This window comes from Aulonocara sp. 'chitande type north' Nkhata Bay, linkage group LG5, assembly GCF_057382095.1.
Source record: "Aulonocara sp. 'chitande type north' Nkhata Bay isolate Kocher_YH1m ecotype deep benthic linkage group LG5, A_spYH_male_GT1.1, whole genome shotgun sequence".
Classification (NCBI taxonomy): Eukaryota; Metazoa; Chordata; class Actinopteri; order Cichliformes; family Cichlidae; genus Aulonocara; species Aulonocara sp. 'chitande type north' Nkhata Bay.
The window spans coordinates 20,130,943-20,142,570 of record NC_141348.1 but is presented as its reverse complement, the minus strand read 5'-3'; the positions used below and the strand labels follow the sequence as shown (position 1 = coordinate 20,142,570).

General features: G+C 40.8%; 1 protein-coding gene across 1 annotated transcript; it reads left to right on the top strand.

Moving 5' to 3' along the window:
* The first annotated feature begins 8,403 nt into the window (after positions 1 to 8,403).
* lhfpl5a (LHFPL tetraspan subfamily member 5a) lies at positions 8,404 to 10,871 on the top strand. Its single transcript, XM_086293018.1, has 2 exons — positions 8,404 to 8,963; positions 10,621 to 10,871. Exons 1-2 carry the CDS (start codon positions 8,561 to 8,563, stop codon positions 10,869 to 10,871), a joined length of 654 nt encoding a protein of 217 aa, XP_086149144.1. The 5' UTR covers positions 8,404 to 8,560.
* The last annotated feature ends 757 nt before the right edge of the window (positions 10,872 to 11,628 follow it).

Sequence of the window (11,628 nt, the reverse complement as noted above, 5' to 3'; positions counted from 1 at the left end):
TTTCGTGACCCACACACATTCATGCGCATCATCCTCATTACGGGAGCTTATGGTAATGTCCTGGGCTGAAAAGATAAAGATGAGTCATGACTTTCTTTTTGCAGCAATCTTTTTGTGGCTATTTTCAAATGTTGAATGGGCAATATAAACTGGAAATCAGCCGTGATATAGTGGAACATGATATAAAAGACTTTTCCAGAGTTACCATATACCTGTACAGTGCTGTGAAAAAGCGGAAAAACTAATTCTGCCTTGAGAAATTCAGTGTGCCAGACCTGCTGAATCAAGAAATCACTTAAATAGAAGCTGTCTGACAAAGTGAAGTAGGCTAAAAGATCTCAAAAATCAACACATTGCGCCAAAATCTCAAGTCATTGGCATCTGTCAGTCTGGGAAGGGTTACAAAGCAATTTCTAAGGCAGTGAACCACAGTAAGAGTGCATCGACGACTCATCCAGGAGTTCACAAAAAACCCAGAACAACATTTAAAGTACCTCACACTTCACTCGTCTCAGTTAAGGTCATGTTCATGATTCATGATAAGAAAGTAAGCAACTGGGCAAAAATGGCATTGTGAGAGAGCTCCAAGGAGAAAACCACTGCTGACCAAAAACAACACAAAGGCTCGTCTCACATTTGCCAAAAAACATTTTGATGATCTCCAAGACTTTGGGGAAAATATTGTGAAGAATGATGACACAAAAGTTAAACCTTTCGGAAGGTTTGAGTCCCATTGCATCTGGTGTAAAACTAACACGGCACATTTGCAGTTCTTGCTGGGAACGGTGGCACAACCAGTTTTTGGTTTTAGGGCCCAATTACTTTATGACACAGGGCCAGGTAGGTTTGGTTCACTTTTTTTCCTTAATAAATGAAATCATAATTTAAAAACTGATTTTTGTATCTACTCAGGTTATTTTTGTTTAATATTAAAACTTATTTGATGATCTGAAACACATAAGTGTGACAAATATGCAAAAAAAAAAAAAAACCCTTAGAAATCAAGAAGAGCTTGAAGCTAAATACTTTTTATATTCACTATACTGTGTGAAACGCAGTAATTAATATTATATAAAAGACAAAGTTAAAACCAAAATGCATTTAACGTCAGTGAAGTCCACACTTCTTGAACATCACATCTCCTCTGGTGAAAAAGACTGAAAAAGCACAAAGCTGAAACGGAGATGGAAGATGAAACTGCACCCTGATGTACTCTCCATCTTTATTCTTACACTTTGATGTGTCTATAATCCCTCACATTCTATATTTGGCTTTGAAGCTCCATAAGCTAATCCCCCCCTTTTTTTTAAAACCGTAACAAAACTGCTTGAATTGGCCAGGATTACGCAAACGCACATTTGACGACTCACTGGCTGGCACAGAAAGAGATGCGCTGTGAAAATAAGAAGTCGGGCCGTTGTATTATATACATAGTAGTTGAAATTTTGCTTTCTTACATGCGCTTCACTTCAACTTGAAGCACCTAGATTTCCATGGATGTTTAACGGTGCCTGTGTTTTATGCAGATGTGCAACAGAGGAGCTGCATATGTGCTTTAGATTTATGTGTGTCAGCTGCAGTGGCACACAGCAGAGCGGGCCCTTTGCCAGTTCTTGGCAGTGCAAAACTCCCACAGTGATTTGTCTCACCATCCGAATGAGCATGACCGATAGAGGTAATGTAAGAATGTGTTTACTCTCAGCAGAGCAATGTTAAAAACACTTGATTTTACTGCAAGGCCTGATTTTGATCATGTGTTTATTACATAAGTAAGAACTTTTATGGCTTAAAAAAACTAATAAAAAATGAAAGGGCGCTGAAGTGCCAAAAATTGCAGTTCCTCGAATGCTACCCGAGGGTGACTCTTAAACTGAGTCAGTTCCTTTAGAGTTCCAAGTGTTCAGTTTTACAGGATGTATAAACATGTTTGGAGCAAAAACAAATGCCTTTGCTCACCACTGATTAGTCCATAACAGGGGCACAGGAGTGAAGTTTTATTGCTCACTTATTTAAATTTTATCAAAGCTTAGAGTCTGCATCATTAGGGTGTGGCCACTAATCATTTACTAGGCAGTAAGCATATCAGCTAATTCAGTTCACTGCGTATGAGGCGTACGTAATGTTGTAAAAGCCCATCCAAAATGTCTGTGCTCCAGTTTTGGTAAGGGAGATTCTGTATTTATTTGTTGTGCAGTCGTTAGCACCTTTGCCTCACATCAAGATGGTCTTGGATACCAGTCCACTCACTGGCTGGGTGGGATTAGTTTCTTTCTCTCCGAGTACCCAAGCTTTGTCCCACTGGCCAAAGACATGCATATTAGGTTAAGTGTTAAGTGTTTAGGTGTCTTCTGTCTCTGTCGCACCCCAACCAGTTGTGGCAGATACCCACACCCCTCTACTCCTCCCTGAGCCTGGTGGAGGAGTTTTTGGAGTTTTCTGGAGCAGGTTTCCTGCTAAAATTGAGTTCTTCCTTCCTACTGTTGCCGAGGGCTTTTCTTTTAGGGGGTTACAATATAAAGGACCTCGAGGTGTCTTTTGTTGTGACTTGGTGCTATACAAATAAATTTGAATTGAAATGAATTAAAAGCATTCCTTTTTAACAGGAGTTTACAAACTGAACAGCAGATAAAATCACAGTGTCTTCTTTATTTACATCTCTATTCATAGATAGTGATGTTTGTTTAATGTGCAGTAACTGCGTGGCAGTCATGGGTCAGTCATGACAACAAAATCCATATGTGAACACCATGCTCCCTCACAGCGAGTGCAGAGGGTGGGAAACAAAGGGAGAGAAAGCACAGATATGTCACAAAGGTCCAAGGCCAGGAGTTGAGTAATAGCTGTAAGCGCTTGCATGGTTTCCATTAAGATAACTTTTTTTGCCAATGCAAAGGTACTCCTATGGAGTTAAAGTGACTTTGACAAAATTCAGACAAGGAGATGAAGTTCTTTTCAAGGATGTGTTTGCTTGAGACCAGAAGAGCATGGCTGATCATGTGTATGTGTTCACGTGCTCATGCACAGAAAGCGATCAGCAATGATTCATGAACCCAATCAACCACAAAGAAGACCTACATTTCAGCTTCAGTCCTCGGGGCACTGACTGACCCACACTTTGCCCGTTTCTACCCCTGCTCTGATGCTTCCTGCTGGGCTGTGAGAGGAGGCTGAAAGGTGGCTCATGGGCCAAGTGCCTGCTGCAGCCTGGGGGCGTTACAGAGAAGTAGTGACACTCACTGACCGAGTTGCTATTGCGTCACACGATCTCAAACCCTGGATGTGTGTGTGTGTGTGTGTGTGTGTGTGTGTGTGTGTGTGTGTGTGTGTGTGTGTGTGTGTGTGTGTGTGTGTGTGTGTGTGTGTGTGAGAGAGAGAGAGAAAGCGAGAGAACGATGAGGAGGTCAGCAAGGGGTGGTTGTTGTTCAGTCCTCTGCCCCAAGCACATTGCATGCATTTTTCTTTTACACACACATTCAGAAAAGACAGAGTCCATCTGTTTCTGCTGACAGGAGACAGACAGACCCCCGGGCTCGAGGAACAACCTTCCCTGCCTGTATAAGTGTGGATGTTTATATTACATTAGTAAGTGTAAAAGGGAAGAAATAAAAAAGCGCTCACTATAAATCAGTATAATTGGCTAATCATTTCATTCGTTCAACTTCTGCTGTCATCTTACCCCATCATCTACCATCTTTCTCTCTAAGGGCATCCTGCAACTTGTTTCTATGGAAACTGCCTCTAAAGCAGGCAGGAAGAAAAGGACAGGAAGAGATGCTGAAATGGCAGAAAAGCCTCTTTGTGCCGGCAGAGGCTCTCAGATCCAGTTGGCCTAAAAGAAGCTAGACAGGGTTAAATACATACACACTCACACTCATAAGCTCCTCTTTAAGCAAAAAATGGGAAGACATGGTGAGATGGGGCATCACCAGATCCAAGAATTCCCCTTGAAGCCATGCAGCCTGAAATCTGTAGATAACCTGATAACAGACTACAGTTAACTGTTCCAGTCTCTGCAGTAAATAAGACTGTGCTATATTTATTTTTTGCTCTATCAAAGGCTGGGTCTTGTTCATGATTTGTCTTTTCTCCATTCACAGAGACACAAAGTCATGCGCACACACACACACACACACACACACACACACACACACACACACACACACACACACACACAGAAAGGCTATTTAACAAAAACGCACAAAGAAAGCATGAAATCCCAAGACCCCTCTCATGTGCAAACATCACGCCATAAACACACACACTGTCACGTATACACAAAATAACTCTATTCTATCTTGGAAAATTGGATTGCCGGTCCAAATAATTTGATTATAAACACCTTCTGCCTTACACTGGGGCTGCATCACTTAATAAAGCTTAAGTGCAACAACACGCCAGCGCCCACACTCATAGACACACAAGCCCACACCATCACAGATCTATATTGTCAGCAGCTGCACCTTCCAGATCAACAGGCGGGGGGGAAATGGAGCTAATCTAAACAGATAGCAGAAGGTTCTTAGAGAAAATTGTGAATTTTAGATCTAAAATGAAGCAATAAATCAGCTTTTTTTAAGTCAGCTAGAAGTTTTGTGTATTCAGATATTGACTGAGGAGAAACTGAAAGGTTAACACAAGATCCAATATACCAGCAGTGGAAGAAAGGCTTCTTTAAGTCCATGCATTTATGTATTTTCACATTTTCACATATGAGCAGTTTGTGTGGGCCAAAAATTAAAACTGTGACCATGCTTTAACATTTGTTTAAGGAATGCACTGCAGAGATGAATGCATATGAATGTAACTGCCATTTAAAAAAAAAAAAAAAAACAGAAAAAGGTGAAAACAAATTAAGAACAGTTTACTTGATCTTACAGGAGCAACTGGGTTCAAAGGTCACCAACTGTTAGAGGCCAATATGGTTTATTTTGCTCCTATAAACAATATATAATTAGCAGACATTATTTACCATCATAAACCTACCCAATGAAATGCTACATTAAGTAATAATAATAATAATAATAACAATAACAATAACAACAACAATAACAATAACAATAACAATAATAATAATGATTACATATAAACATATGATCTCTAAAGTGATCATTCTGCAAAGAGAGCAGGTGGTAATGCTCAAATACGTTTTTATAAAACTTTTTATGGCACAAGATCTGAATCCAAATCGGATCTTGTGCCATATCACAAAAATGTCAACACTTTATATTAACTGGACACTATTAAGCATTACTAAGGTATCAATGATTATGTAGTTCATCATTTAGAAAACATTACTCCTACATTACTAAAGAAAGTTTTACATCAGGTCCTGTTTTTTGGGAGCTGTTAATGACATCATTTAAAAGTGACATAAACTATTAACAGTGTATTTAGCTGCACATTAATACAGACACAGCTTATAAAATGAGCTAGTTGTTTGTGAGTGTGATAATAGAAACGTTTCCATAGCTGTTTATTTCATATGGTAATTCATGGTTAATTCATACAGTTACGAGTTGTTAGTTAACTCTTTTGTGTGTACATCATCTAAAGTTAGGACGATCTATGTCTTACAAAGCATTTATAGAATGAAATAATGCTTGGAGAGAGGCTGGAGAGCCTATCCTGTGGAAGCTTCACAGTACACTTTCCGAAGGGCGTGACAAGGATTTGTGGCAGGAAAAGCCAAAAGTGTTCTGAAAGAACTTGCTAAAGTTATATATGATGTTATATACAAGCTATTTCATCATTAATAAACCACTAACATTAGTGTATATGAATGGCATGCTAAGGAAAAGTCATGCTTTAGAAATAATGAAGTATTTATTAATACTTCCCTAATGCTTTTCAATGTGTAGTTATCAGAAAAAGCTACCTCACTCCCTTTTTTAACTTTATGTTAGAATATGTTCTGAAAAAATCTTGCAGCTTGGAATTTGTCTGAGAAATCATTTGAGACAAAAACAGGAAGATTGACTTAAGTGCCAAGGTGAGGCCGCTAGATGAGACTGCAGCTCTGTAGCTCCATCTAGTGTTTGATTGTAGTACATCCAGAAATAGCTTGCAGACGTCACAGCGTCTCGTTCAATCGCTCCATCAATAGCACGTGCAAAGAAAGCTGGAGTCACCATGTCCCTCCTTAAACTCCGGATGTTTGTCTGAGGGATGTTAGGAGAACTTCGGCACAGAATAGCAGGATTACATTATAAAATCTCAGAGTTGTTAGGGTAAGCATACGATGTTGCTGTCTAAGGAGGTTGGACTTCTTTAAGTTTCCTTGAAGACATTTCACCTCTCATCCGAGAACCTTCTTCACTTCTAAGAGCAACTGATGGGGAGTCCCAGATTTTAAGCTCTATGGGAGTGTCCCCAAGAGGGTCGTGGACCGACTATGGATCCTCTACCTAATCACACAAGCCAAGTTGCGAAAAGGTGTGGGTCACAATCAGCCAAGGTCGGTTCGGGTGAACCCAAAGTGAAACCTAGCCCCACCCTATCATGTGATTTACTGAGGTCAAATGGCCCAGGGTGTGAGTGGGCGTTAAAGTGGGAAGGGCTCACAAAACTGGATTATAGATGGCAGACAGTTGGTGTTGTAAACCACCGCCTCTGTTCAAAGATGGTCGTTCACAGTGGACATAAATGGCTTCTTTTACTTCTCTTTCAAACCATCTGTCCTCTCTGTCCAAAATGTGAACACTGGCGTCCTTGAAAGAGTGTCCTTTGTCTTTTACATGCAGACGGGCAGCCGAGTCTTGTCCCATCGAGGTGGTGGGACAATATTCAATAGCTATTTTGAATCTATTGAAAAGTGATGCTAGGTGTGGTTATAACAATGTGGAAGGGTTTTTGTGGATTTGTGCCCACGCTGCAGGGGCGCCTCCAGAACTGTTTCATAGGGGTGGTCATATGAAGGCCACTAAAAATACTGGGGTGGAACACCAAAAACAGAGCAGTGCAGGGGCACAGCGGAGGGGAGGGGCTGACGACGGGAAATTGTAAGAGACACACAAAGTGGGCAAATTTTGGGGGTGGCCAGTGCTCCCCCTCAGTGCTCCCCCTTGGTGCCGCCCCTGCTATGCTGTCTAGTGTGAAGGTGACGATCACAGTGCACAGGACTGTGCAAAAGCCCCTCATTTCTATGTTTTCTGGTCCTTTTTTATTTTCAGTTCAGTGCTTGTACCTGACCATTTTAAAAGAATTTGTTTGTTTGTTTGTTGTTGTTGTTTGTTTCTTGTTAATCAAAAAATGTCAAATACAATGCAGTCTAATACAGTATTTTTGCATCAACATGGCTATTCATAAATAGTTATTAGCTGTTCTGGCATATCAGGACAACTATGCAGTGTGTCGTTAAAAAACAGCAAATAAAGAGAAATCTGGACAAGTTGAGGGCAAAAGAAGAAGTAGTAGGCTTAAACAAATATTTACAGCAGGTGAACATTATTAAGAAATTTTACAAATCCAGCATAGACCTGACATAAGACCTGAGAAATGCATCTGACCCATCTATGTTTTCCTGAAGTTTCATCAGAAGGGGTCTCAGTAAAGGGGTGGCTGTGATAAAAGTCATTCTTAATGAAGGGAAACAGGAAGAATAGGCTGAGGTTTGCCACATTACACGAAATGAGGAGTGGCTCACTATTTTTGCACAGTATTCTAAGCCTACAGTGCTTAAATGCATCTTTATTTTAATTTCTCATGCTCCTTTATGCTAAAACATTGCTACAAATAAACACTAATATTGAACTGTTTAACATTTTTAGTACATTTGTTTAAGAGCAAATGAATATATTAACAAATACACAATTCAAATTGGATGTTTTTCTGTATTCAGTAGCCTACTTTGCTTTTTTCGTGTTATATGAGTACAGCAGGTTTACAGCAGTAATATAGATAGATAGATAGATAGATAGATAGATAGATAGATAGATAGATAGATAGATAGATAGATAGATAGATAGATAGATAGATAGATAGATAGATAGATAGATAGATAGATAGATAGATAGATAGATAGATAGATAGATAGATAGATAGATATTAGAAAAAAAGAAAGCTGATTAAGTAACACATGCTGTTACATGTGAAACAGCCTTGCTTGCCATCCTGTGTTGTTCTATCCAGCGGATCTTTTAACCATTAATCATTTATTACCTGACTACCTCAGCCTTCCTAGAGGAACCTCCCCTGCCAGGTGAAATCCAGAACAAACATCCCCTCATTGAATGCGGTGGAGTCAGTGCTGCCGTGGTATGCAGTGGTTTCTGGGACTGTTCACCTCTGCAGGGCCCACTAAGACACTGGGAGCGTGTCTCTCATACAGGTGTGTTTACAGTACCGGGAGCTGTCCGTGGTTTTGAATTGCAAAGAGAACCACTGGAGCTATTCCCATCTCACTGGAGCAAGCGCTTAATAAAGAATGAGGACTTTGTCAGCGGATGTTTTTGAGCAGGACACTGAAGGTGCTCACTTGTTCGTTTTTTAACTCCTTCACTTAAATTCTCATTTTTTTTCTTTCTTTCTTTCCTTCTTTTGAGAAGCTCTTCCACCTCTCGCCATGCTTCCTGCTCAGGAGGCAGCCAAAATCTACCACACCAACTATGTGCGTAACGCCCGAGCCATGGGGGTGCTCTGGATCGTTTTCACCATCACCTTCGCCGTCATCACCGTGGTGGTGTTCATCCAGCCCTATTGGATCGGCGACAGCGTCAACACACCGCAGGCCGGATACTTCGGCCTCTTCCACTACTGCATCGGGAACGCGCTCACCTCGGAGCTCACCTGCAAAGGGAGCGCGCTGGACTTTGGCTCCATCCCGTCCGGCGCCTTCAAGACGGCCATGTTCTTCGTGGGGATCTCCATGCTGCTGGTGGTGGGCAGCATCGTCTGCCTCAGCCTCTTCTTCTTCTGCAACGCGGGGAGCGTCTACAAGATCTGTGCCTGGATGCAGCTGGCTTCCAGTGAGCTTCAGGCTGTGACTAAAAAAGTTTCAAGAGTTTTTAAGTGTGTTTAAATTACAGGGTAGATGTCACAGTAAGAGTTTACATTATTGGAAAGTAACACCATCATCATGGTGTTACCAGCATCACCATGTAGGCTCCAATTAAGAGAAACATCATTTTAAAACTGAAAATAGCCTATGTATACAGTACATTTAGTCTACTCCACTATATTAGTATTTTGCAGATAAAGACTGGCACTAATCGAGCAATATTAAGAGGCTTAACAGTTTTATATGATGTATTGATCATACAGATGTAGAATGCAGTTAGTTAGAATAGATGAATTGGAGAAGACTTCCACTACCCGTAGAGCTTGCATGTAGATATTATTTTCATAATTTTGCTATTGTACGGTTATATCTTGTTTATGTATTTTAAAAATGTATTTATTCATGCAAGTCTTCATGTAAGTATTTAAAAAAGCCAAGGAAAGTAATGAATCCAGCTAATAAACAGTCAAAGTGGAAACTAAATGAATACCCATTAAACTAAGATTTAGGAACAGATCTGTAAGAAGGTTGTGAAGGATAATGGTGGCTCACAGCTGTAAACTCAGAGTCTGAAACATGTACGAAAGCCCAAAGCTGAAACGAAAAGCTATGAATTTAAGCATTTGGTGACATTTCTGTAGTTCCCTGCAGACTCGCAGACACAGACAGAGCTGAAACATGATTCTGTTTGAAACATGAAGCAGTTTGTGAGCAGATGTACCTGCGAGTGAAAGGAGAGGCCTGTAATGAACCAAGTAATGAGATTAACCCGAAGGTGTGCTGTTACACTTTCTCCTCTCCCCCTTTCGCACGTGTTCTTGTAAATCCATCTTCATGAGAAGCAATGTCATTTTGGCTCTGACACCAAGTTCATTTTTAAGGATATTTGGATGCAGGCTTTGAGAGGGCTGTTTGAAAATTGCTGTTTTGAGGGCCTTCTTTGGAGTGAGTGGATGCAGAACTTATCGGGTCTGTTACGAGGATGGGATCATTAATTCGCTGAACCAGAGGCCCCTGAGGTGTGAGCTTAATAAAGTCAGTTTAAGGAAAGAATTTTGCTGTATTAGTTTAACTGAAAGGGTCTTTCTAATGTATTCAAATATTTAGTGAATTTTAAAGAGGACTTGATAAAGTGAGTCTCAGAAATGCATGAAGATGAGGTTTTGTGAGGATCAGAAAGTGAGAGCGAGATGCGAGGCAAGTGTGTGCTGTGCTGCACCTCCTTGTGCTGAGGTGGGACGGCAAGAGGTCTTAGCTGTCTGTCAGTGGAGTCAATAATAGATGAACAAGTTCATCTTTATTGAGTTGAGATGCTCTGGAGTTGCTAGGCAACTAAACTCTGTAGGTGTGTGTGTGTGTGTGTATCTACCTGAATGAACACAGTGTATATTTAATTTCTCTGGTGGTTTCGCTGTCATTTGTTGCCCGAGCCTGTCAAAAGCAGCAAGATGGTCTGTCACAGTGAGCACATCTATTCATTTTTACAGGTTTCCCACCACAAATCAATGCATGTTTTTGGACTTTGAATAAAAAAATTTCAAAACACTAGTAAGATAAAAGTAAAACCATCACACAGACAGAGCTGAAGTCCAGCACTCGTCAGCCTGTGCCTTCTCTCCTCTCAGGTACGTGCATGGTGATCGGCTGCATGATCTATCCTGACGGCTGGGACTCTGATGAGGTGAAGCGCATGTGCGGCCAGCGGACTGACAAGTACACACTGGGCAACTGCACAGTGCGCTGGGCCTACATCCTGGCCATCATCAGCATCATGGACTCCCTCATCCTCTCCTTTTTGGCCTTCAGCCTGGGCAATAGACAGGACAAGCTGCTGCCCGAAGACTTCCAGGTGGAGGAAAAAGGTGAGGGGAAGTGAGGGGTGGGGAAGGATAGTGAGGGAATGCTTTTCCTTAAATCTTAGCTGTGTGTATGGTGAGAACAATACTATATGAGGATGTATTTGTATCCTTCTTCAGTTATTATTGGCTTATATTTACACCAGCCATGTCTCTTCTTGACTACAGATAACGCATAGAGCCCAGTGGACACTGGCATGAATGGATGAGATTTTATGAAGAGTGCCACTGACTTCAGAGGATATCCCGAGGCTTCGAGTCACTTTGAAGAAATAAGAGTCCATCTCTGCCTCAAAATGAGCTCATCAGAGTCACTGTCCATCCTCATCTCCAAGGCTACAGCTTCAGATTGCCGTCAGTAAAAGCCACTTATTACATCAGATTTAGCTCTCACTTTTATTTGCTGCTTTACATTTTTTAAGCATTTTGATTTTTTAAAATAAATGTTAATTGCTGAAATGTTATTATCATTTTGAGTTTTGAGCCTGACAGTATTAGCCACTGTTGCCTTCTCTCTATGTGAGAAATCTAATGGCGCTAACAATAAAATGATACCCAAGCTGATAACGTTTGGTTTTGTGCTTCTGTAATTTATTTTTAGCATTCATGCTCTCTTAAGAGACATATTTCCATATGCATATACAGTAGATATTTGACTTAAGGGATGATTTCACATCTGTAAATACTGTTAAGTTTAGGAAGATGTTGCCTAAGTGTCTTCATTTGACTCCACCCATTACGTGTGATACTCTCACATGGGTTCCAATCCCTGCACGT

Coding starts and splice junctions, on each gene's coding strand:
- lhfpl5a (XM_086293018.1), top strand. CDS start 8,561: ATGCTTCCTGCTCAGGAGGCAGCCAAAATCTACCACACCAACTATGTG. Junction 8,964..10,620: donor CTGGATGCAGCTGGCTTCCA/GTGAGCTTCAGG, acceptor CTCTCCTCTCAG/GTACGTGCATGGTGATCGGC.